Source organism: Mya arenaria, chromosome 2, assembly GCF_026914265.1.
Source record: "Mya arenaria isolate MELC-2E11 chromosome 2, ASM2691426v1".
In the NCBI taxonomy this organism is placed as follows: domain Eukaryota; kingdom Metazoa; phylum Mollusca; class Bivalvia; order Myida; family Myidae; genus Mya; species Mya arenaria.
Window position 1 is genome coordinate 62,157,377 of NC_069123.1, and position 25,163 is coordinate 62,182,539.

Consider the following 25,163-nt stretch of genomic DNA (forward strand, 5'->3'; position numbering starts at 1 on the left):
GTCTGTACTCTGATCCAAGAGAACAAGGACTCGAGTAACTCTATGCCAATCAAACTACATGTACATCCATATATTTGTATGTCCACATATTGACATGTTTTACCTTGATGCAAGAGAACAAGGTCTCGGGAAACTTTATGCCAATCAAACTACATGTACATCCATATATTGACATGTTTGTACCCTGACCCTAGAGTACAAGGACTCGGGTAACTCTATGCCAATCAAACTCCATGTACATCCATATAATGACATGTTTGTATCCTGATTCAAGGGAACAACAACTCTGATAGTTCCATGTTTCTCACCTTTCTGTTGTAACATAGCCTCTATCTCACTGTCTTCTTCCAGGTATCTGAAGTACACAACGTGATGAGAGTAAAGATAGTGTGTGGTAATGGGATGAGTAAGACATTTTCATTGGCTGCTGTAAAGTATTGAATGTACTCAGACAGAGCTACATTTACATGGTCTAAGGCTTCAATCTCAATGTAAAAGCAAAAGCTAATCAGTTTCTTGTAAAAGCAATGACACTTATACCATGCTTCACAGTAAATGTCCTATTAGAGGCACTGGCGCATGACTATTGAATAACCAAGCATGCTTTATTAAAGCATATAACATACTGACTACGCTTGACACAATTAAGCATGATTTAAAAGGTAGGAAGAATTGTAAGCCTGAAACTGACCAACCAATTTTGATGCACTTACCTTTTGTGTAAGTCAATAAAATAGCCTACTGACTTCAATATATCAATACACAAATTTTGGCAAGAACAAGTCATGAATTGCTCTGTTATTAAAAGGTGGTATGTAACCGAAATTATACAATAGGGATTGGTTTATATTCATGATGTCAGCAGCCTGAGAATGTGCACTTTAAACAAACCACGCAGATGTTATGCTTTTCAAGTTGAGAGTTAAGGTCAGCAATGTTTAAATTGCAGAATTAGAAAATAGACCCACTGAAAGACCTCCAGTGCGTCTTTTAGGGCATTTGCGTCTAAAATGACATTTACAGTATATCAGGTTAACCCCGGAAGGTCGACACTCTGTAAAATGAAAGTCAGCCTTTAGTTTGCCAGACCTGTTTAAAACATTTTCACAGCCAAATAATGGAAATATTTTGGCTTCTTGAGCCAAATTATCACTTGCTGACTGTTATACTGACCTGATCCTATCCTCGTCTATGCTGTCTACAATCTTATTTCGCTGGTTGATAATCTCCATCTTCTTCTCAATCAGCTCTTCCTCGCGATGCCGCTCACTGGCACCCTTCTTGTCATCTGTGCAATACAAGGGACATTAATTACTAAGCTTTTGAACTGCTTGGACATAAATTCTGAACATTGTTCTAACCAGTACAAACAAAGCAAAATCAATAATCAAAAGATCACAAAAAAAAATTGTCACTTTCATAACAATCAGACCCTAGTTGAATTCATTTTTTTTTAAATCAATGCACAGAGAAATGAATAAATTTGCTGTATGTTGTTTTATTAACAATTCCAGTAGACAATTGGCAGTGACATCACAATCTTAATACGCAAACAGGTGGATAAAAATCTGAGTACTATAATGGCCCTTTATCAAACTAAAGATAAGTTTCCCATTCTTGTATGGGTATGATGTTACCTGGTTTGTTAATGAGGCGTCGGAGCTGCTGGTCCACTGTCTCCTGCTCAACTTCCAACTCCTGCTCACGGTTTCTGTGAAATGAGAACAACTTGTTAACACCTGGCTCAACACACAGTTAACGTCTTTATTTTAAAGTAACAGCTTTGAAGGAAGATCTTTGTTCTTACTTTAAAAGAGGTTTGTACACACTTTATTACCAGTAACAGATCAAAACAACATCAACTAATTTAGCTCAAAGTTTGAAATGCACATTCTATGTAACGAAAATAATTATAAGAGACAACTAAAATGATAAATAAAACAAGTCGGTTTTATCAGATATTGTTTCAGAGCGCTGCAGAGCAAACAACAAAGCCCCTATGTTCTTGATTTTCTGTTTAATAAAGGACGTTACTAAATAGGTATGAAAGTTGGTGTTTTTCAATGACAATACCTCAACTTCTTAGAAAAACAGACAACCTAAAAGGGCAAAAACATATTGCCAATTGGACACCAATCAATTCATGAGTGACTCACATGTATATGAAGTCGTTCTCTGTGCGAACTAGCTCGTTCTTCTCGTTGACGAGGGTAAACCATGAGATCATTAGCTCATCATCATCATCCTCATTCGCTGTAACACAGACAGACACATGAAAAAATAAGCATACTACTTGTACAGCATAGTGGGTGGAGGCAAACTAGGAGTAAGGAACATCATGAAGTATTTGAGCAATGCTTTACAGGCAGAATGACTACTGTCTAAAAGCTTTGTTTATGATTTCTACAAGAGTTATAATATACAATGGAAACTGACAGAATATTTTTGTTGTTGATGTTGTTATTGATGTTTTAGTATGATAGGTTATTAAGTAGCTGTTACAATCAATATACATGTATTAATGATGCAAAAAGAGTAAAAATGTAAACTCAATATATGAATTTCAAAATGGGGAAATGGGATGATTTACATCTATTAATAGAGGATTTATTGAGAGTCATGTTAAGATGGTTAAAGCAGCAATAATGAAATTTAACACACAGATCAGGCAAGTAATTGTGTGTGTGTTTTTAATATTTTTGTTTAGTAGAAAACAAATTCTTATATTCCAATTTTGTTACCAGAAATGTACTAGTTTGCTATAATTGGAATATCTTTGGTACGAGAGAACACTGACTTTAAAAGTTTACTTATTCTTAGCTGAAGCATTGCGATATCTTGATACAACTCCAATAAAAACTTCATCTGATCTGTGAGTTATAGGTTGTCTAGCACTTGTGAAATATCTAACAAATTGTTTACACCCTTACAATTCCAATCTACGCCAAACATGGCCCCTATACATTACCAGAAACTTACTAGACTTGCATCTAGTACTCAGAATCTATTTTTATTGACTATGAATAATTCAAGACTGTTCTTTCAAGTGAAACTAAAAATATTCATGCTACCGTATATATATTTACATCCTTAAAGTGCTAAATAACCTTGATGGCTGTGATTACATACATTAGCGAGTATAATTGATGGTTCTAGCCTATAGAGTTAGGACAAGCAAACAGACTATTCTTCTTAGTCCAAAGCAACACCAAGTTACTCTATTTGAATGAAAACAGGATGAATACAATTTCAAATTGCAATGTTTAAATGATGCTATTATAAACTACAGATATATACTAAAGATTGTATTGCAATGGACTCTATTGAAAAGGAAAGGGTAGCTGTGTGAATAAGCAATGAATAATGTTGTTGTTGGTTACCTCTTTACCTAAAATGATGAAAACATGTGCATAGTGACTAAACTGTGATATGACAAACAATTCAAATGATGCAAAGGACAATGATTGAAAACATTGCAGGGTATGTCCCCTGATCACTACTTTTTCAGAAATCTGAGATTGTATTAAGGTTATTGAAGAATTGACAATGATTGTTGACCTTTTGACCAACATAAGCAATAAGGGTCATCCTATGAACAAAACTTACCAATGATATTGCATGGCCTAAGTCAAACAGTTCAATAGGGGTCATACATGGTCATGTTCCTCCCGGCACTGAAGTTTCTTGTGCCTAGATATAACTGTTTTGAGCTGCTGTGCATACAAAAATCAAAACGCTGTTGACCATGTACTCACTTAAAAAAAAACCCATTAGAAGTCATCTACTTGTAAAATACAACAGTTACTGTGAAGTCGCATGAACCTCGCCTGCTTAAATAATCGCTACTATTGTGATAGGACAAAGGCTTCTTAAAGTAATAAAGCAGACAAGACCAATTTTAGGTACTTTCTACAATTAAAGGGTGGTAACTCATGAGTGAATATTATGACACACTGACCAAGTTTGGTGATAATTGGTAAAGTGCTTCGAAAGTAATGGAGCAGACAACATACTTGGGCGCACCCGCCCAACCGCCTCCCCGTACACCACAGGTAAAACCAAAATAATTATGTCTCATTTTTTAAAAACAAGCTTATATATAAGGTCATGTGGTGCATCTGGTAGACAGGTTTCAGAAATTAGGTTTGGGATTTTACCTGTTAGGTCAGCAGCCCAATCTAGGGATTGTAGAAATATGAGGGTAATCCTTGGGTTTCTAAATAAAATGGTTTCCCAACTAAACAAGTGAATGACTAGTCTATATTTACAGCTCTGTGTTTCTTGATATGCATATATCAAATTAATCCTGATCGTGGCACATGCTTGGAAACCCTTATTTGATGAATGCATATTAACAAACAATAACTGGCACAGTGTTAAAAATTATGTCATGTTGACTTGCTCAGCCTCTATTTAATATATTAATCAGTGTATTTACCTAATTAAAATCAATAAAGGCCCACTACTGATTTACTGAAGTAACTGTTTCATAAATTTGAAAAATACTGGCATCTCTTTTAACAAAATATCATTTGAACACTTAAGTTGATTAATCATTGAATTCTAAATGTAATAACCAACCAATCAAAAATCAATATATTCAAATCAAAACTTAAACGTAAATGGAATAACTCCTAATGTTATAATAAATTAACACAATGAAAACCGAATTCATAATCCTTGCCCATCTACTGACCATTAACGTATATTTCTTGGCACTACAGAATTATGTATAATTTGTGCACATGTAAGCACACATTTGTCCATCAGTGGTTCTGTAGCATGGCTATGCAGCATCATAGGAGACAGAAGGCTAACTATTTGTTATTTTTTCATGGCCTACAGTATATATATACCATATGCACATATATGTGCATAGGCAAGGAAAACATAAAAAATGTTTCTAAAATTGCTTCTGTCCTCCGTGTGCACAATAACATGAGTCTTAATTTTTATTTCCGTAAGAGTTTAATCTTTAAAGGCATGTTTTAAGTTAAAGAACAAAAAATGAAATTCTAAAGTACCAGGATCTAAGACTGAACAGTACGAGGGGGAGTCAATAAGTTCGTGAACGACCCCTTTTTGTCGCTTATTGTACATCTTTTTTTTTCTTGAATTGTTTTTAACATCATATTTCACATGTCATTTAATAAATATGGAAATTAATTACTAACTTATTTCATATTTTAAATATTTTATATTGATTTATTATTATACACTGTCAACAACGCGGCACACTTTGAAATGGCGCTGTATCTAACATAACAATGTTATATAAAGTACGTCATTTTTGCCGGAAAAGAGCGTGTGATTCAGGCCAGACTTTTACTGACGTCACTTTGACGTGTCGATCATGTATATACGAAATTTTGACGTCATACCATAAACAACAACGGTGCGCTGACCTTTTAAAATACCCACACTAGGATTATCTTCAAGTAAATGACGTCAATGGATAACGTTGAGAAGCGGGCTGTCATTAAGCATTGCGTCAGAGTCGGAATGATGCCCACCGACACGCTCAAGTTCATGAACCAAGGAAACACCGGACAATCATGTAAGCGAAGTTTAGTTTACAAGTTGCACGGGAGATTTTCAAATGGGAGAAAGGACATCAACGATGACAAACGAGCAGGAAGACCGGTAACCAGTGACTCATTGAAGCTAGCTGTTGCATCCGAGCTTTCTACCAACAGACGAAGAAGCATCGACGAACTTGCAGATATGTTTGATTTATCGCTCGGCACAATGCATAAAATAATTACAAAAACGATCTGGGAATGAGGAAAGTCTCAGCACGATGGGTGCCGCGACTTTTGTCGGAAAATGAAAAAAAACGTGCATGTGGAAACGTCACAGTGCTTTCTAGCACGTCACGCCAGAGAAGGCGACCATTTCTTAAATAAAATCGTCACGTGCGATGAAACATGGCTACACTTCTATGACCCTGAAACAAAAGCTGAGTCAATGGTATGGAAACGACCCTCTTCACCGCCACCAAAGAGAGCAAAGGTCATCAAGTCAGCGAAAAAAGTGTTCCTCGTCTTCATGGATCACCGGGGCATACTCCTGTCACATGCCATCCCCACTGACAAGACCATCAATGCGGGTTATTATCAGAAGGTAAACAGTATTAAAAGTCTAAAAATATTGTTTTATTAGTTGGATTTAAATATTATATTTTAAATAAATGCTTATTTACAAAAATAATAAAGTGTTTCATGTTTGTTTCCTTTATGATTAATTCCCTAATTTTATTTTAATTTGTTCACAGGTTCTGCGCCGTGATCTCGTTCACGCCATCCAGAAGAAGCGCCCAGATGTTGAGATCGAGAATCTCATCTTTCACCAAGATAACGCCCCGGCCCAATGTGCACAGGAAACACTGATGACGATTGACTTTTTAGGATTTGAGCGTCTCAATCATTCGCCGTACTCACCTGACCTCGCCCCTATGGACTTCGCGATTTTTCCAAGACTGAAGGCTGATCTTCGCGGGAGAAGTTTCGAATGTCTGGCAGAGCTCCGCAGCGCAGTCCAGTCATCGTTCGCGTCCCTGTCCGAGACATGGTTTACAGAGGTGTACTGGAAATGGGTTGTCCGCCATCAGAAATGTGTCCAAGAGAGTGGAGAGTACTTTGAGAAACAGTAACGCCCATAACGTCAACGTCATGACATTGTTCCGAAGTGCGCCGCGGTATTGCAGATGGGTATTTTGTATTTTTTATTTATATTAGTAATTGTTATTGTATTCACATTTATTTTTTGTACATGTTTTGAAAACATATTTGTTATTGTGTATATTAAATTTCATTACACGCAAACGCGCATTTGCTTTTTTAAAACGCTCATTCACGAACTTATTGACTCCCCCTCGTTATAACAAAACTTTTGAATGATCTTTCTCACCACCAGGGTCCAGGCTGGTCTATTGTGTGATTAATATAGAATCAGTTATGTTTTAAAGCCATGGGCATTGCTATTTATATATATACATGTGTGTATTGTGTCCTGCAACATGTGTACCAAGTTTCATTTGAATATTTTGAACATTTTTTGGGTGATGACCTAGGTTTTAGTGTTTGCACTACAGTGACACAGACGCCAACACCAAGGCTTTGTTAATACCTTGACCTTTCCTTCGAAAAACAGACAAACTAAAAATGACAGACATTCACATCATAATCAAAAACTTATTCTGATGTGATCAATTTGGCATCTTTTTCATGAAACTTTTGTAGCATTTACTATTCTAGGTTTCTTTTTCAACACACTTACTCGTACACAATGTATTTGTTATGACAAGACAAATGACTGTAACATTAAAGACATGAAGAACCAAAATTAAAGCCAGGTAACAGTATTCAATAGGTATTTTCCATGTATTTCACATTGTTAATTTTGGTTAGCAAGCAAGGCATATTATATTACTGAATGTTAAAAATAATCCTTGGGATTCCCAACATGAGGTCACACATTTCTACAATTCAATCATTAGACGGGCTAGATCCTATCACTCATAATTCATGACCCAAACCTACAGAACAAAAAACTATAATACCACTTCGTTACACTTGTCTTTAATGTCGTCTTTACCTTCAAAGTGGAAACATCACATCCTTGAGTCTTAGGTTTATACAGGTGTACCAAGGTTAGTTTAATTATCAAACAAAATCACAATACTGGTAATAGGCAAGTGCAGCATGTTTAAAAAACAACAAATTAACACAGTTTTTCCAATTTTATAATGAAAACAATTGTTTTTGTATATGATCATAATAATGAAGGATGTAATTATTATCAAAACTCTATTATCTATTCCAAAACAATGTTATATAATTTGAAGTGCCATGCAATGATGGGTGACTGTAAAAATGAATGTGACGAAGATAATCATTTCACCTGTTCCATACAATGTTAGCGATCTTTATCATACAAAAGTGCATACATTAAAGGAATGCAATTTAAGCCAGGTAGACTACAATAAATTACTGGCAATTGACATGCCCAAAGCATTAAGCACAACTGCCTTTATACAAAACACTTAATTTAAATTTAAGTAGATTTGAGTACATGTTTATTCCTTTATGAAAAGTTAAGTTTAGAAACTGTTTAGTTCTTTTTCTGAAAATATGTGAAAAATAATTATACATAGTATAGTACACTTGATTCAAATGAAATAAAATTTCTAAATATTGAGTTATGGACATTAACCGTCTTAAAGGCCTCATGCAAGGTATGTTATATGAACATAAGAATGACATTGGGGTGTTCATAAGTTCATAACATACAATCATGCACAAGAAACTCATATTGAGGACCAAGAGAGGTACATGGTAACACAGTACCCTGACAAACTTGCCCCTACCATTTCTGATGGTATCTTCCAGTTGTCGGCCCTTCAGTTCCAGCTGGGTAAGGCGGCTGTCAATGGCCTTGAGCTGCCGCTGGATCTGGGCCGTTGAAATGTGCTGCCGACCACCCTGGAACCCATGCAGTACATTCTAACATGCTTCATATTTATATGTAATTTTAATGGTCGTTTGGTGCATGTATAGTGCATATCAACATATTTTCATTTAAACAATTTAGCATATTCATGCCTAAGATATACTTATGATTAAATTATAAAACAAAACACGCAGGTTGTGTTATCATAATGATTACAATCTTATCTAGAAACTAAGGGTGCTTCAATGTATTATAAATCTATGGCATATTAATTTCATGTCGCATCAATAAACGCAATGATGATAAAAAGTATGTATAAAATGTTGGAGACATTACAAAAGTTTATTGAAAATGTAATTTAATACAAAATGCTGCAATCAGCCAGGGACTCTTACAGATGTGAGGACCTTCGGTGGTGGTGGCCTTGTTGGGTGATCCCTGGTTGACTTTGGACTGGTGGGCAAGGCAGGGCGGGGTGGTTTGGGCGGGACAGACTTGTCTTCGATTTCCTTGAACGTAAATTTTTTAGGCACTGTGATCTTCTTCTTCTGTGGTTCATCTTCTCTTGTGTCGTTTTCAGTGAATTTTGAACCATTAAATGGAATCTTTTTCCGTTCAGGAGATTTATCTGTTTTTTTAACTATGTCTTTGGTTTTGTCAAATTGGAACCCATCATCTTTAGTTTCCTTACCTTTGACAAATCTATCAGTAATATCAACGATTTTCCTAGGGGCAGGATGCGGAGGTGAAACAGGTTTTGTAATTGCTTTTGTTTTGTTTTCTAAATTACTAGAACCATTCATCACTTTACCTTTCTCAGGGTCAACATATCCCCCTTTCCTTAACTCTTTCCTCTTTTCAGCCTCCTTTTGCCAATCTAAAACATTACTTTCAGTCTTTGATTTTTCATGTAACAAATCCGCAGATTTTGGTCTTGCCTTCTCTTTTTTCCTTTCTTCAAGCTTCCTCTTCCATTCTGGAATGTCATCATCTGAAGTTAACGTTGTATTTGTAACAACAGAGGCTTCTTTAACTTTGGATTTCGGCTCATTTTGCCCATGTTTGGTTACTTTGGTTACCGTGGTTGTGACAGTTTTGGTAACCTTTGTTACTTTGCTACTAGATTCAGGCTTATCATTTTGAAATTCTGAAGTTGTTTGAGACACAAAAGATGATTTGGGTCTCTGCGGTTTTGTTCTTGGGCTCGGATCTATTTTCTGAGTAACATTAACTTTATCATGACTAGAACCACTCTTTTGTTCAGGTTTTACAGGTTCCAACACAGAAACATTCTTATCATCATGTACACCCACTGAACTGTCAGGACTGCCAGATTCATTCTTGTTTCGAACATCAGCTAAGGTTTTTAACAACCCCCCAAACACTTGTTTATTCTTCTTCTCATCCTGTGGTCTGTTTGGAACAACTAAAACAGCTGAATGTTCCCTTAAAGGACCTTTTGTGTTAGATGTCACTGCAGAATGTATTTCAAGTGTATTTTGACTACCACTTTCTTTATCTTTCTCAACTACAGCACTAATTCTGGGTGGCTTTGAAGGAGGACCATGTGATTTTGTACCTTTCTTTTCACTATCTTCACCATGGTAAGGATCTTTTTTATTCCTTGGCGAGGATAATGGTGATTCACCAAAGTTAACTTTAGGTTGATTTGAGGGTTGAACACTTGGTGGTTTAGAGATAGGCAGCCTGGGGGGTGATGATGGAGGGAGGGGTGGGGGTGACGAGGGCGAATCCAGGTCAACTGATTTCATCACTGGTCTTAAATTTAAGGAGAACTCAGACTTTGGTCTTTGGGGCGGTGTTTTAGGTTTTGAGAAATTGTTTGATCGTAGCCCAACTGGTGATTTTGATCTTGTCTCAGACTTTTTAGGAGATTCACTTGCAGTCTTTTTCTGAAACCTTGCAACAGGTTTTGGCTTAAATGGCAGTTCTGCTGGTGTTGTGTCCATCTTTTCTTGTCTACTTTTGTTTTCTTCTGGCTTGAATATATCTGATTTAATGTCAGAGTTGAATTGACTAGAAACATGTTTTGATTCTTTCTTAGTTTTATCATCCAAAGCACTTTTAGAGTCCTGTGTAGCACCAATGTTTTTCCGATTCCTCTCTTCCAACTCCTTAAATTTGTCCATTACATTTACCCTATTTACTTTCGGAGTTTCAGATTTACTTTCACCACTCTCAAACAAAGATTTCACTTGACCCCTATCAGAACCTTTCTCCAAACCCTTTTTCAACAATGGTTCATTCTTAGCACCACTTTTACCACTAATTTCACTCTTGTCCTTAACACCAGCTTTCACATCCTGCTTATCAACTTCCATTTTATTTGCACACTTCTCTTCCTTTGCCTTAGCAAGATTTCGCCTTTGCCAGAAGTCCAATGGCTGATCATCCTTGCCCTGTTGACCAGCATTGATATCCACTTTCCTGTGTTTGGACTCTCCTGTGTCGGAAGTGTCCCCAGGGTGCCGCTTGAACACCTTGCTGGTGGGGGAGAGGTCAGAATTGCGGAAACATGTGCGATGGTAGAGCCGGCCGGAATCGATATGTCGCTCCAGGAGGTAGACCTTCTCTTTACAAAGAATGCACTTGTCTCCAATACTGTCCTGCCTCTCTGACACCTGGAAAAACAAGAATATATGGTAGTCATTTTCAAATAAACACATTATATAAATCACAATTATCTTCAAGCCATTGCATAACAGGAACAAAAGCGTTTAAGTCACAAGGCTCAATCATACATCATTATTATTCTACAAGCTTTTTAAAATGTTTGCCCACATCAACCTTACATGCCATATCCCTCTTGTATTTGAATAGTCTGACAAATATTTTATCCATCTTTTGTCTCCTGTTGAGGAACAAATATTCCCCGGAATTACCACAAAAAAGTAATAAAATAGATGAATTCTTCATTCACAGGCCATGTCATTGTTATCACTGCCCATTACATGTCATTGTTATCACTGCCCATTAGCTTAAATGGATTATCTTAACTAGTATCTTCTGATTTTTAACATAAGGATTAATAAAGATGAAGGTGACAGCAATTTTTTTGGTAACAAAAGATTAAAACACCTTTTAGTGAATGCTACTATTGACATTTTAGGGAAAATGACAAAAGTGAACTAAAAGTAAGTTAACATCTCTTTATGGGAAAAATTGCTTGTTTTTGTTTCCAATGATAAAGAAAAGACAAGTATAAGATAAATAAAATATTAATTTGGAAATGAGGCGTGTATATTTATCAACTGTTCAAAAAGTGACATATTTTTTCATATCTTGATCAAAGACCAACAGATTTGACTGTTTGAGGTCTGAGTCATCCCTTTTTTTATTAAAAAGATTTTTTATTAAATGATTTATATAGAAGTATAATAAGGAGATATGTGGATGTAAAATAACTTAAATAAGGTCAAATGATTCTTGTGCGGAAGCGATAACTTTTGATCGATGAAAATCCCTTTGTCTTATTTCAAAATTCCCTGGAATCCAAGAAATCCAGCATGTGTTATCTATGATAAATTGATAAAAACGATGCATTCAAAAGGTTCAAATGCCCACCTGGTTGGTGCCAATGTTTGTCTTGGCAGGTGTAAGGGACACCTTCTCCTTGGGAGTGGCTGGCTTTTTCCCCCCGGCAACAAACTTGTTCACCCCCGGTCCTCCAACTGACAATCAAATGTTAAACATTAAAGATAACACTAAACATACATGTCAGTATTTTATGGAAAAGTATCTATAAGGCAAACTTATTTATATCTATATCTCAAGACAATTACTTTGGCAGTCTTTGTGACATTTATTCATAAAAAAATGTGTCCCTTTCTATAATTTAAATTCCTCACGGAACAAAAGTTAATTAATATATTTAAACATAATCAAATCTGTATAGAAGTTTCTAAAAGTTTTTCCCGAATACAACTTTTGTTCCATTACTTACGCTGTTCTTTGTCATGGAAGTAATTGTAATACTGTGAGACGTATGTGACAACAGAGAGTCTGTCCGGCACTCGGATTGCAACCATGTCATCAGCTTCAAGAAATGCTGGGATATTCAGCTCCTTCTGCGCTACCTCAAATGCCTGTAAAACAGTTACAGTGAGGAATCATGTCGTACAGGTTACGAGGTATAATATGCAATTATGTTCACAAATAATGTATTCATTTGAGCACTGTACTTCTTCATCGATATAGAAATAAGAGCAGTTATCTAGTTCTTGCAGGAGCATATAAATGTAATTGCTTTACAGCTTAATTAAAATCACATATTTGATGGTTTTATTCTAAAACCAACATTAAACACAGTAATTGTAATCATCAATATTTGAAAAAGCAACACTTACCAAATTATTGTTCTCGAAAACATTCTCTTTCGATAGGGAGTCATAATCTCTGAAAGAGAGAAAAAGAAAATATTTCAAACTTTGTATGACTTCAATTACTTGTAGCATGAACATGAACAGTCAAACAGAGAGTCTGAGAGGTTATGTGGGAGAAAAATGAAAAAATCTGCAGTTTTCCAATCAATTGAGATCTGTTCTTTTGTGAGATCTAATATGATTGAAAGCACTGATGTCAAGATCAGCTGATTCGGAGATGAAAAATGAAAAAGTTGTCAAATCGGATAATATGTGGGAGTGAAGCTTTAAAGATTTTTGCAAAAAGTAAACATAACAGTCACTCTATGCATAACATGGGAATTTAATTAAAGCTATTATTTACCCAAAACTATCTTAATCAGCTTAAACTGACAGTTTTAGAAGATAGAGAAATATTTCTGATTCTCAATATCAGTGGTGGCTTTAAATTAAAACTATTACCTTTAAATTAAAACTATTATTGAAATTTGATAATGAATGGTACAGAAATTCCTTATATAATTTCAACATAAATTGCTTATTGAAAACGAACATTCACGCTATATTTGAATGCAATATGTACGATCACAGTTTTCAAAATGGATGAATATTTAAGGTACAAAAGATATGTAAATTTAAGTATAACCTTGCAAAGTCTGACAATGAATCTATATATTGGTGAATTCTTTTTCAAAAAAACAATGATGAGCCTAGGAGTCAAAATATTAACAATGAACTTTGACATTCTATAAGAGACCAGACAAAAGACACTTCTGCATAATGCTTTGCTTCCCACCTTTTTTGCTAGATTTATACAGATACCAGTAAAGAATTAAGGTACATGGTTAGGAAACATATACAATACACCATCCTGATTTCATTCTAAACAAGGTATCGTGGGCTGACTTCAAACAATATAAGCTTATACAAAGATGCAAACATCTATTGTCAATATAATACGGAAATCTAAATATTTGAACAAGTAGATGAGTCATGCCTATTACCCTTATACATAGGAAATTCTTCACATGGCCAAAATTCAACTACAAAGCAGAGACCTACAAATGGTACACTAAACTTAAATTGATTCATTAACACATTCTTGTTAACATTCTACAAAGAGAAATACATTTGCATGGTAATTTCTTCCTGTACTGAAAATAACACAACAGACTAAAGAAGAACAATGAAGCCAACATACTTAACCACAGCTATTGTGTCAGATTCATCCTTACAACATATAAGCCATAATGAGAAGAAAAACTACAACTGAATATTAAACAGAAATAAATGTCTTATTTCTTAGTGTTCAGCGCAAAATGCCTCTTGAATGCATCGATACCACCCAATGTGCATGCACAAGCTTTTGAATTACTATAAAAGCAATTACTGACTTAATTGATATTTGGCAGTTGTTTTCACCTGAGACTTTCTCAATGATTACCATATACAGAATCCTGCGCTTGACTACAGAACTTCATAGCACTGTAAGCTTTCATTTAAAGAACTTAAAGTATGTATGTATAACTTAGTTCTCTTCTGAGTTTCATTCATAAAATGTGCACAAATTAACATGGTCCATAATTATACCATGTACTATTCATGAACATGACCTTCAATAATGGCATCATAATACTGAAAGTTATTTAGCCTCATGTCAGATATACACAAACTTACAAATAATGAACAAAAAGTCAGGACATGGCTTCTAGCTATTACTGCATTTTCTGCATTTTAAAGGCAATACTGATAATTTTAATCTGTCTGTTTGTTGTTATAGATATGGATATACATAAATATATACTGATGTAATGTACCAAGCCAGATGTTACATATCTGATCATACAGCTGTGGGGTTTTATGTGAAATATTATCAAAAGGACTATGTTGATAACTGGAGGATAAATATCCATCTAAGTCAAACAGAAGCTCTTGCAGGAGCAAATGCCAATGCTTATCTGGGGGTTTTCCAATTAAACAAGGGGCATAACTCAACAATCTTTAACTAGAGTTATGGGCCTTGCTGAACAAGCTAGGGCTTAGGTCTCTGGCGACATGTGTTTTTGATTCACGAGTTATGGCCAAAGTTAACCTTTTTGCACCACATATATGCTGGTGTGGACAACCACACACACCAAAGCTGTGGCGATACCATCACTTGTTTTCTTCAAAAAACAGACATCCTGAAGGTAAAAAAAAATGTAAAAGGTATTTACCGGTAACAGGTGTCAAAAAATGACTTGTTATTTCATGCTGAGATATATTAGACCAACATCATTTAGGTAGACCAACTTTCTACCTCAATTATTTCTAATTCTAATTTGTTGTCTACCCATCTTAATGGAGATATCAATAGATGAATCAGATTAATTAAAACATTGGCAACTGGCTCAATGTTACATGGCTTGGTAATGAATTATTCAAGGGTTTTCCTCAAAACCTTGCTCTCAGAAAAGCATCATATATAATAAAACCTTCATTAAAAAAGTACATGAATTATATATTAATTTAACAGCAACAGTCAATAACTTACTTGACATTGAACAAACAAATAGTATTGCATGAATGCATGTTTCGAGCAAATATTTACTTATATTTAAAATAAACATAAAAAGTGAAAACCATTATGTGTGAAATGGTTTGAACAACTATTTTGCGGAATATAATATGCATGCAATAAATGTGTCACAAAATCTTTGGCATAAATAATCATTATAAAAATAAGTTATTTCAAAATATCACCATCTTTGCCTCCTATCTTCAGGGCAAAAAAATGTGCCAATACAATTACAACAAATTTGTAAATAATAAAAGTAAATTAAGTGATACATACATGAGGTCTGGTCTGAAGCGATGTATAATGGCACAGAACGCAAGGCCAGACTTCCATGAGGCAGCCATATTGTTCACTTCCACATCCCTGTATCCGGCACTCATCTTGGCGCACCATAGCTGCAGGTTCTTCACCTTGGTCATTGCCATGGTGACACGAGGTTGGTGACAAGCTCTCTCTGCAGGCTTTCGATGGTTCTATAGGCGGTCAGGTTTTGTTCTCATCATGTTGCAAATAAATGACACCACTGGAAACAAAATTTAACACATCTTTAATTTCAACAAATTATTAAATAGTCCAAATGTTCATTTTAACAACAATGCTTATATCCTACAAACAGTATTTTGCAAAATGGTTATTCCGGTAGTTTTATCAGTATGCAATGTTATAATACCAAAAGTGTACTTTAACAACTACTAGCTGACAATCTACCTTCCAACAGTTTAACTATAATCTTATAGTGTGAAACCATAAAGGCCATCTAATGTTTATCAAGTGTTTTAGAAATGTACACATAAAGATAACCAGGAAGATAATGTGTGTTTGTTTGTTAATGTTATTGTAAATAATTCAATATCTAAACAGGATTTTGTCTGCTCTACTTCATTCACATTTACAGAAATTTATACCGGTACTTGATTTTAACATTTTAATCCAAACTGAATTAAAATGATTATCTCGACTTTCCCAACAATATTGATAATTAATACATTATATTTTTGATAAACTTTATAACAACTGCAACTTACAATTATTTAAAAACTAATTCTAACTACATAATACAGAAATTTCACATAGTTTGAATCTATTACAACCAACAGACGAACAGTTAAATGTATATCTACACATAGTAGGCTGGTAGTTACCTCAGTATATAAACCCTGCCGTAAACCATGAAATCTGAACTATTCACACAACACTGTCAAGAATGTTAGCTACACTGAAGCTTTCCTTTAATACCCCACAAACCTCTTAAAGCCTTTAGACAGCAAATACCTAATGAAATATTTTGCAACTTGTCTCTCACTGAGTGACTTACTCATTATCAGTTGATTTCCCGCCCTCAGTACACACCAGTGTTATTGAATGGGTTCACTATCAAATTTCCGATACTGTATTATTAGATACGATGTTGACAAACAATTATAAACAAAGAAAATCCTGATTGTTTACATATAATTATTGTCAATTGGTTGGATGATTCATAAATCAACATGTAAATTTATTTTTTGATTTTTTTTTTTAAACTATGGTAACACAACAAAATATATGGTTGAATCACTATGCAAAGCATGCTCCCGACTTGTATATTTTAAATAACTCTAGTAACTTAGAGTTTATTTTTTATGAGTTTGTGCCCACCTGCCAACTTAATCATTTAAGTAATAAGAGACAAAATATGACATTAACTTTCTTAAGTGTTCCACGCAAAATGCCCAGTGAATGCCTTCATATAAGCAAGTGCCAATGCACTAGCTTCTAAATAATTCATGTAATAAAACGATTAGTGACTGAATGGAAAATTAAAGGGGCTGTACACCATATGATGAAATCGCGAAAAAAAAAGGAGAAAATTGGCGGAAACTGACATAAACTTGGTATCAATGTTAACAATGCATTGAAACTTACTAACTGAAGTACCACATAGTTTACATTTATATTTATATTATCAAGATAGATATTTAGCTAAAATATTCCAACTGTTAAGTGTAAGCCTTCGTAGCACAGTGGATACAACACTGGACTGCAATGTTGGCGACACCGGTTCGAACCCGGTCCCCGACTCGATTTTGTTTTTACATTATGGTATATTTTTTTTACAGTTATGATATCAAAGAGTATCGGTAAAACATTTTATTGAACAATTGTCCTGAGATTCGTTACAGCAAAAACTTTTTTTGGTGCCAATCTGGTGTACAGTCCCTTTAAGCCCTTGTTTTCTAAACACTACTAAAATACTAAATTGAAATTTGGCTGTTGTATTCTGCTAAAAGAATTTTTGGTTGTCAAGGCTCATCTAAATGATTAAATATAAATTTGTCCAGGGATCTCATTGGCAGGCCATGAGTCTGAATACTAATATTTATTCTTGCAGTAACTGTTCCTATAGCTCCAGTGGAATATTTGTGATAAATGAACTGACCGGTACTATCACCTACACATTTCAATTAATCACTGCTAAAACAACTATAGCTGTATGCTTTCCACATAAACAGCTCTGGCAATGAAACAGAAACAGGACAACAAAACAGTTTAATACTTTGAAAAATAATCTTTTAAATTTCAAAGCAAAGTACAAAAAGGTTGGGCCATTTAAGTCACAAAAGTATCAGACAGTAAGATAGTCTTTCACATTAGTCCCAGGGATTTTGACCTTGATCCGGGTGTGGGATATTATTACAAGAAAATTATTTTCCTTGATTTGATGTAATGTACAGTAGATGGAGTGTAATTATTAGTTCTACACTGGTGATTTTTAGGCGCTAAATAGTCATTCAGTTTCAGAGCGTTGAACTGAATGAGTGGAGTTTTCTAAAATAATTTTATAAATTATATAATTGTAGCAATTTAGATATGGTAAAATGTTTGGATCAGCATTTAGTGATATCTAAGATTATCGTTTTTGTGTTTGTGTGTGTAAACTAGTGTAAGCATTATTACAGAATGAGATATCTGAAAGAACATTATGTTTATAAACTTAAATAGATTTATTTGATATGATGATTGAATGCTATATATTATAAACATTTTATACATATAAACATATGGATTTGTACATCCATGTGTATAATACTCAACGTCCAAGTGCTACTCAGGTATTCAAATCAATGTAAGGAATTTTTTAATTGTAAGAGTGGTTGTCTATTCAGAGACAAAGAGTCCTAAAAGGAAATATAACATTAGCACATTAGCACTTCGTCTTAATCCCCTGTGTGTAACTTCAAAGTCATGGATCTGATTTCAAAGAAATAGCCAGAGAAGACACCAACAGATTGCCCATTATATAAAGAGAAAAGACCCTGGAAATTTATTCATTCATTGTTCCTTTTGCCAATATTCATACATTATTCATACATTGTTCTTTTAAATTAATGGCATAGCAAATAAAATACAATTTTATACAAAACAAAATGAGTAAATATTCATATTTCAGTAATTTTAGAAACTCTTGAAACTGCATGTCCATGTGTGACTATCAATCTTTTGCTGGATGCACCTTTCCAAGTACACAACATATATCTATAATTTCTACAAACAATAAGTGACTGTTAAAAATTAACAGTCACTTCATATAAAAACAAGAGATGTTTGTCAAACATTATGCCCTCCCTGATCACCATGTTGTCAGGATTATATGGACAATTGAATGAAATATGCATGGACCGAAATGACAGCCGATTTGTCACTGACATTGGATGCGGTTGAGGCAGTTTTAAGATTTTGACCATTCAAAGTTTGAGGATAGAGTGTGTTATGACCATGACCTTTGACTCTATGACCTCAAAATCAATAGGAGTCATCAGCTGGTCACCAAAAATCTAAATGTCAAGTTTGAGGGTCATGGGTGCAGGCATAGACAAGTAATCACACAGAAAAGCTTTTTTCGTTCAAGGTCACTGTAACTTGACCTTTGACCCCTAAAATCATAAGGGGTCATCTACAGGTCAGACACAACTCCAAGTCAAGTTTGAGGGCCATGGATGCAGGCATTGTCGAATTATCACTTGAAACATTTTCGCATTCAAGGTGACTGTGAACTTGACCTTAGACCCAATGAATCCTAAAATCAATAAGGGTCATCTCCTGGTCAGGCCCGACTTCCATGTCAAGATTGATGATCATAGGTTCAGGCATTGTTGAGATATCACTGTGAAAAGATTTGTTAACTTTTTTGCGTTAAAGGTTACTGTGACCTTGACCTTGGTGCTGATGACCCCCAAAGTCCAGAGGGGTCATCTTCTGGTCAGGCCCAACCTTCATGTCAAGTTTGATGACCATAGGTCCAGGAATTGTCTAGTTTGCTTTCAAGGTCACTGTGACCTTGACCTTTGACCCCTAAAATCAATAGGGGTCAACTATTGGTCAGACCCAACCTCCATTTCAAGTTTGAGGGCCATCGGTGCAGGCATTGTTGAGTTATCACTTGGACAACCTTTTATCGTTCAAAGTCACTGTGACCTTGACCTTTGGCCCAATGACCCCTAAGATCAATAGGGGCCATCTACTGGTCAGGCCCAACCTCCAAGTCAAGTTTGATGGCCATGGGTGTAGGCATTGTCAAGTTATCACTCTGAAAACTTTTCACCATTCAAGGTCACTGTGACCTTGACCTTTAGCCCGCTGACCCCCTAAAACAATAGGGATCATTTACTGGTCAGGCCCAACCTTCAAGTCAAGTTTGAGGGCCATAGGTGCAGAAATTGTCGAGTAATCACACAGACAACCTTTTACCATTCAAGGTCACTATGACCTTCACCTTTGGCCCAATAACCCCTAAAATCAAAAGGGGTCATCTACTGGTCATGCCGAACCTCCAAGTCAAGTTTGAGGGTCATGGGTGCAGGCATTGTCGAGTTATCACTCGGACAACCTTTTACCATTCAAGGTCACTGTGACCTTGACCTTTGGCCCAATGACCCCTAAAATTAATAGGGACAATCTTCTGGCCAGGCTCAACCTCCAAATCAAGTTTGAGGGCCATGGGTGCAGCCATTGTCAAGTTATCACTCGGATAACCTTTTACCATTCCAGGTTACTGTGACCTTGACCTTTGGCCAGATGACCCCCAAAAACCATAGGGGTCATCTACTGGTCAGGCCCAACCTCCAAGTCAAGTTTGAGGGCCATGGGTGCAGGCATTGTTGAGTTATCACTCGGACAACCTTTTACCATTCAAGGTCACTGTGACCTTGACCTTTGACCCATTGAGCCCAAAAAAACAATAGGGGTCAGCTACTGTTCATGCCCAACCTCCAAGTCAAGTTTGAGGGCCATGGGTGCAGGCATTGTCACGTTATCACTCGGACAACCTTTTACCATTCAAGGTCACTGTGACCTTGACCTTTGGCCTGATGACCCCCAAAAACAATAGGGGTCATCTACTGGTCAGGCCCAACCTCCATGTCAAGTTTGAGGGCCATGGGTGCAGGCATTGTTGAGTTATTACTCGGACAAGCTTTAAAATTATTTTACCATTAAAAGTCACTGTGACCTTGACCTTTGACCTGATGACCCCCAAAATCAATAGGGGTCATCCACTGGTCAGGCCCAACCTTCATGTGAAGTTTGATGACCATACGTCCAGGAATTGTTGAGTTATCACTCGGACAAGCTTTGGTCTACCGACCGACAGACATGACATGCCTATGCAAAGCAATATACCCCTCTTCTTCGAAGGGGGGCATAATAATTATTAAAAGCATACAAATATGACTATTTTGGAAATGGAAGAAAAGAAACATATTTGAACAATTAATTCCATTCTCTATTAGTCTGAAAGTCATCATTTCTGCTGCATTTTTTATTGACTTTTACATTTTTTTGGAATGACATATTATGTTCTGCAAGTGCATTACAGATCTGTAATATTCAGTATTTCACATATCACATTGCTTTGTCTCATAAGAAAATAATGATTTATATAAAAGCATCAATAAAATATTTCTGGATGTGCAAAAAGGTAAAATCATTATGTGATTTCATGAAAATCCCCTTGACTAATGTCAGACTCAAAATCCCCTGAAATGGTCCAGAAATATGGCATGTAAGAAAGCAACAGTTATTTGGCTCTACTTGATAATCATAGGGTTGCTACTAAAAGTATATGATTACACTGTGGTGTCAGTGTGTTTCAGTACATCAAGTCCAGATAAATTTGCATTATTTGGACAGATGAGCTGTTTTACATTGTAAGGAAAGTTTTGAGCATATATATGTTCAAAATTATGGTGGATATTGCAAAAAAATACCTCCAAAAGTGTTTGAGAACTTCTTGCCTGCTGGTAAAGTATAACCATACATGTGATAATGTCCCGGACGTCCGGGATTGTCCCGGAAATCGTATCTCTGTCACGGAGTCACGGAGGGTGCATGTTTGTCCCGGAAAGTCATAAAAAAAAAACGAGAAAAAAATCTCGGAATCTGAATCGATTATCTTAATTTTACCAATGTAAGTCAGCTATTTTGCCTGTCCGGGACACTAGTCGTAAAACACAGGACATGTTGACACTAATCCGTTAATTGGTACGTGTGTCGTCGAGGTCATCGTCAATCACCCGATAAATGATCTATCGGCCTATTGTTGTGCTTAACGAGTCGGGGAGGGTTCTTGTATACAAATTCATTGTTTTCATATGATTTGTTTGGTCTTATGAATGATAGCTTTTAATTGGTGAATTGATATTTTTCACACATTTTACCAACAAACGAGCATGAAGGTAAGTTCAAAGAAAGTGACAAAATGAGTAAAAAAACAAAATTAAAACACGGAAAACATCCCATATTCCTTTCAAAGTCGATACGTCGTTATACTTTAAACAACTTACGCGTCCATAAGGAATTTTAGTGTTTTGACCTTTTTTCCGAACTATCGTGTGTATTTTTACGCCGAAATAAAACTGACGATATGGGGTTTACAGGTGGTTATATAGAGTGCTTTAATCACGTGACCATGGTAAGTCACGTGATCGCTTTATACAGCCGATTGTTGACACGTCCCTCTATCAAAATTATATGCATCTCCAAACGGAAAAAAAGCTCATCGACTGGAAAATCTTCTTTATCGTCTGGAAAATATTGTGTGTCATAAATTGCAAACGTTTTAAATGTGATGAAAAAATAAATATTTTGTAACGCATGTTCTCAAAAGCGCGGGAAAACAGGTGCCCGTATAGTTGTTTATTTCCTGTTTTGATGAAACCGAAAGTAGACTGCATATCCTCCTGGTTAGCACTTCATTTAAAGCCTGGGAAAATATCTGGTGGTTTTATTTTTTCAAGAAAATGCAGAAAAAAAACAACCATGTCAAGTAAAAAATACGTCTTGGCAGTCAAAATAGGTACATTTTCCCGACGTTAAAAACGACTAAAATAGCCCCAGATATGCTATAGAATGCACCACAGACGTTCCCCATTTAAAAAAAATTACGGGGGGGGGCATGCCCCCGGACCCCCCTAGTGTGCGTTGACATTACGACGAGTGTCCCGGAATCGACCCAAGAAATTATCACATGTATGAGTATAACAAGGTAAATTCTATATCAGATTTTCAATTAGAGACTTGTTCCCATTCGTTGAAAGTTTATGAGAGAATTTTAATTTTGGTGGATTTCTTTTTATAGGGAACAGGGGTCGACACTAACTTTTTTGTAGGGATCCTGCAGGGACTCCTCTTTTTAATGTTTGGGGTCGATCCCTCAAACCAGGGACCCCTCCCAAAATTAACATTACATACTGCAATAAAAATACATATAATTGGCACTAATTGACATTTACAAACAATGGCAAGTGTAAATATTAATCCCTTACAATTTTATTACATCGATGACGAAGCGCATGTACACAAAATCAATGGTGCAAACAGGTGCCTCGATTGAATAAAACAAGCGTTCTCATTGGCCGAAGTCAATAGAGCAAATTAACTAGGTTTAACACGATGGGCTGTTTGTCAATGATGAATTGCACAGACAGACGTGAGGCGGAGTCACTCTGTTTTGACAAGCGTACGTTCTGATCAATGTCGGATGTATTTGAGAGCGATATCAGTTTTTTTATATCTGAAAAAGTCGGAGAAGTTGACTTCACTTTGATCTTAGAAAATAGCAAGGTCGCCAAGATGGGTTACCAGTTTAGCGTCATTAAAAAATGGTGGACGTTATCTTTTGTTTGTTTTTTAAATTTTTAATGTTATTCCTCGTCATGTTTTTTTATTAATTATTAGTAACAGTTAGACCCCAAAGCGAGGATCCCGCAGGAATACTGACTTGGAAAAGTAGGGTTCCCTCCTTGAAATTTGGGATCCTCGGGATCCCGGGACCCCGTTAGTGTTGACACCTAAGGAATGGATAACGCAGTGATAAAACAATGCCTAACAGTAATTTAATTCATGATATTATCAACTATTTAAATATATATATTTCTTTGACAAGAATGAGACACTTGTATTGAAATAAACCGATGTTAGAGTATTATTTAACTTTTAAATCACTGTGGGCAATAATAACAGTTTACATATCATGCACATTCAAGATTTTCTGGTCTTTTTCTTTATGTAAAATATCTTGAAAAATTTATAAAGATTGTGAGAATTTTAAAGTTTACATCAAATACAATTACCTAATTGTAAATTAATTGTAAAGATGATACTTTCAGTGATTTTTATTTAAATTTTCAAAACCACCTGTGGCTTTACAATTGCGAAAACAAGCGTGTTAATTCCCAAAATTGGGAAAATACAATGAACATTAAAATGGTCATTTAAAATAACCAGTAACAAAGACACCTATTAAAACTGTTTCAACTCTCTTTAATGACAGTTACTATCATCAAAACATGTAAAACATGATTTTTGTGCCAAATGATCCCTATTAAGCATTTTCACTTTCACAGCAAACAAATTGCAATTTCAGCTTTCTGGTCTTGTGATATGTTAATTAAATGATCTTTTTGGCAATGACTTGACATCACTTTTGTTGAGTCTTTTAAAGCTGCACTCTCACAGATTTACCATTTTTACAACTTTTTTATTTTTGGTCTTGGAAAGAGCAAATTTTTGCGTATATACAGTGGAAACTCACTAAACCGGATCTCCACAAAACCGGAATCCTCGGGATACCAGACTTTTTTCAGAGTCCCGGTTTTCCCCTTCTATTTTCAATGTAAAATAATCATTACAAAACCGGAATCTCGGAATTCTGGATACCGGACAAAAATCGAGAGAAAATTTGTTAGTTGTCAACGTAATTTTACCTCACAAAACCAGACGTATATTTGTTCAAATATGTCAAAATGATTTTGTGTATTAGAAATTTGCGAATCGCGTGTCACTTTGACACTTTGTTTTGACAGCCAGTGCGTCGTTAAATATTGCACCTGTGATGTTGTGTTAACTCGATAATCGATAATGATGATTGCGCTGTGGATTGACTGCCGCGCGATAATCAAACGATAATTAAACTTGTGAAAAGAAAATTGATTGAAACATTAAATTACGCGAGTTGTTTTATTTTAAGACTTGGAAAAAAAGATTTTAAGACTTGGAAAAAAAGATGATTATAAAAACGCAAAAATGTTTAATTATGTTTACCACTTTTGCATGTGCTTTAATCATGTCTCAACCTCCGTCTAAACATCGAAGAATTGAACTGTCGCTAGAGGACAAAATGAATCTCATTAGAGATTCTGAGAAAATCCCTTAGCCTACAATCAAGGTATTTTTGAGTAAACTTACTCCGTACATCAAATCCTCACTAAACGGGAATCCTCACTTAACCGGAAATT

At 35.5% G+C, this 25,163-nt stretch overlaps 1 protein-coding gene across 6 annotated transcripts in view; it reads right to left on the bottom strand.

The window, feature by feature from the left end:
- LOC128203567 (MICAL-like protein 2) overlaps positions 1-25,163 on the bottom strand; it is a 32,972-nt gene that overhangs the window by 5,226 nt on the left and 2,583 nt on the right. For 3 of the 6 annotated variants that reach the window (XM_052905071.1, XM_052905040.1, XM_052905080.1), the window contains exons 1-11: positions 16,533-16,691; positions 15,667-15,913; positions 12,819-12,867; positions 12,416-12,557; positions 12,037-12,143; positions 8,847-11,093; positions 8,369-8,483; positions 2,157-2,253; positions 1,638-1,711; positions 1,174-1,288; positions 309-355 (exon numbers count right to left, since the gene is read on the bottom strand). In XM_052905071.1, coding sequence (XP_052761031.1) covers positions 309-355; positions 1,174-1,288; positions 1,638-1,711; positions 2,157-2,253; positions 8,369-8,483; positions 8,847-11,093; positions 12,037-12,143; positions 12,416-12,557; positions 12,819-12,867; positions 15,667-15,815 — 3,142 coding nt within the window. In that variant the 5' untranslated portion in view covers positions 15,816-15,913; positions 16,533-16,691. Of the gene's footprint in view, positions 1-308; positions 356-1,173; positions 1,289-1,637; positions 1,712-2,156; positions 2,254-8,368; positions 8,484-8,846; positions 11,094-12,036; positions 12,144-12,415; positions 12,558-12,818; positions 12,868-15,666; positions 15,914-16,098; positions 16,118-16,415; positions 16,513-16,532; positions 16,692-25,163 lie in introns of those variants that run through there. The other 3 variants (XM_052905057.1, XM_052905065.1, XM_052905047.1) reach the window with 3 other exon arrangements.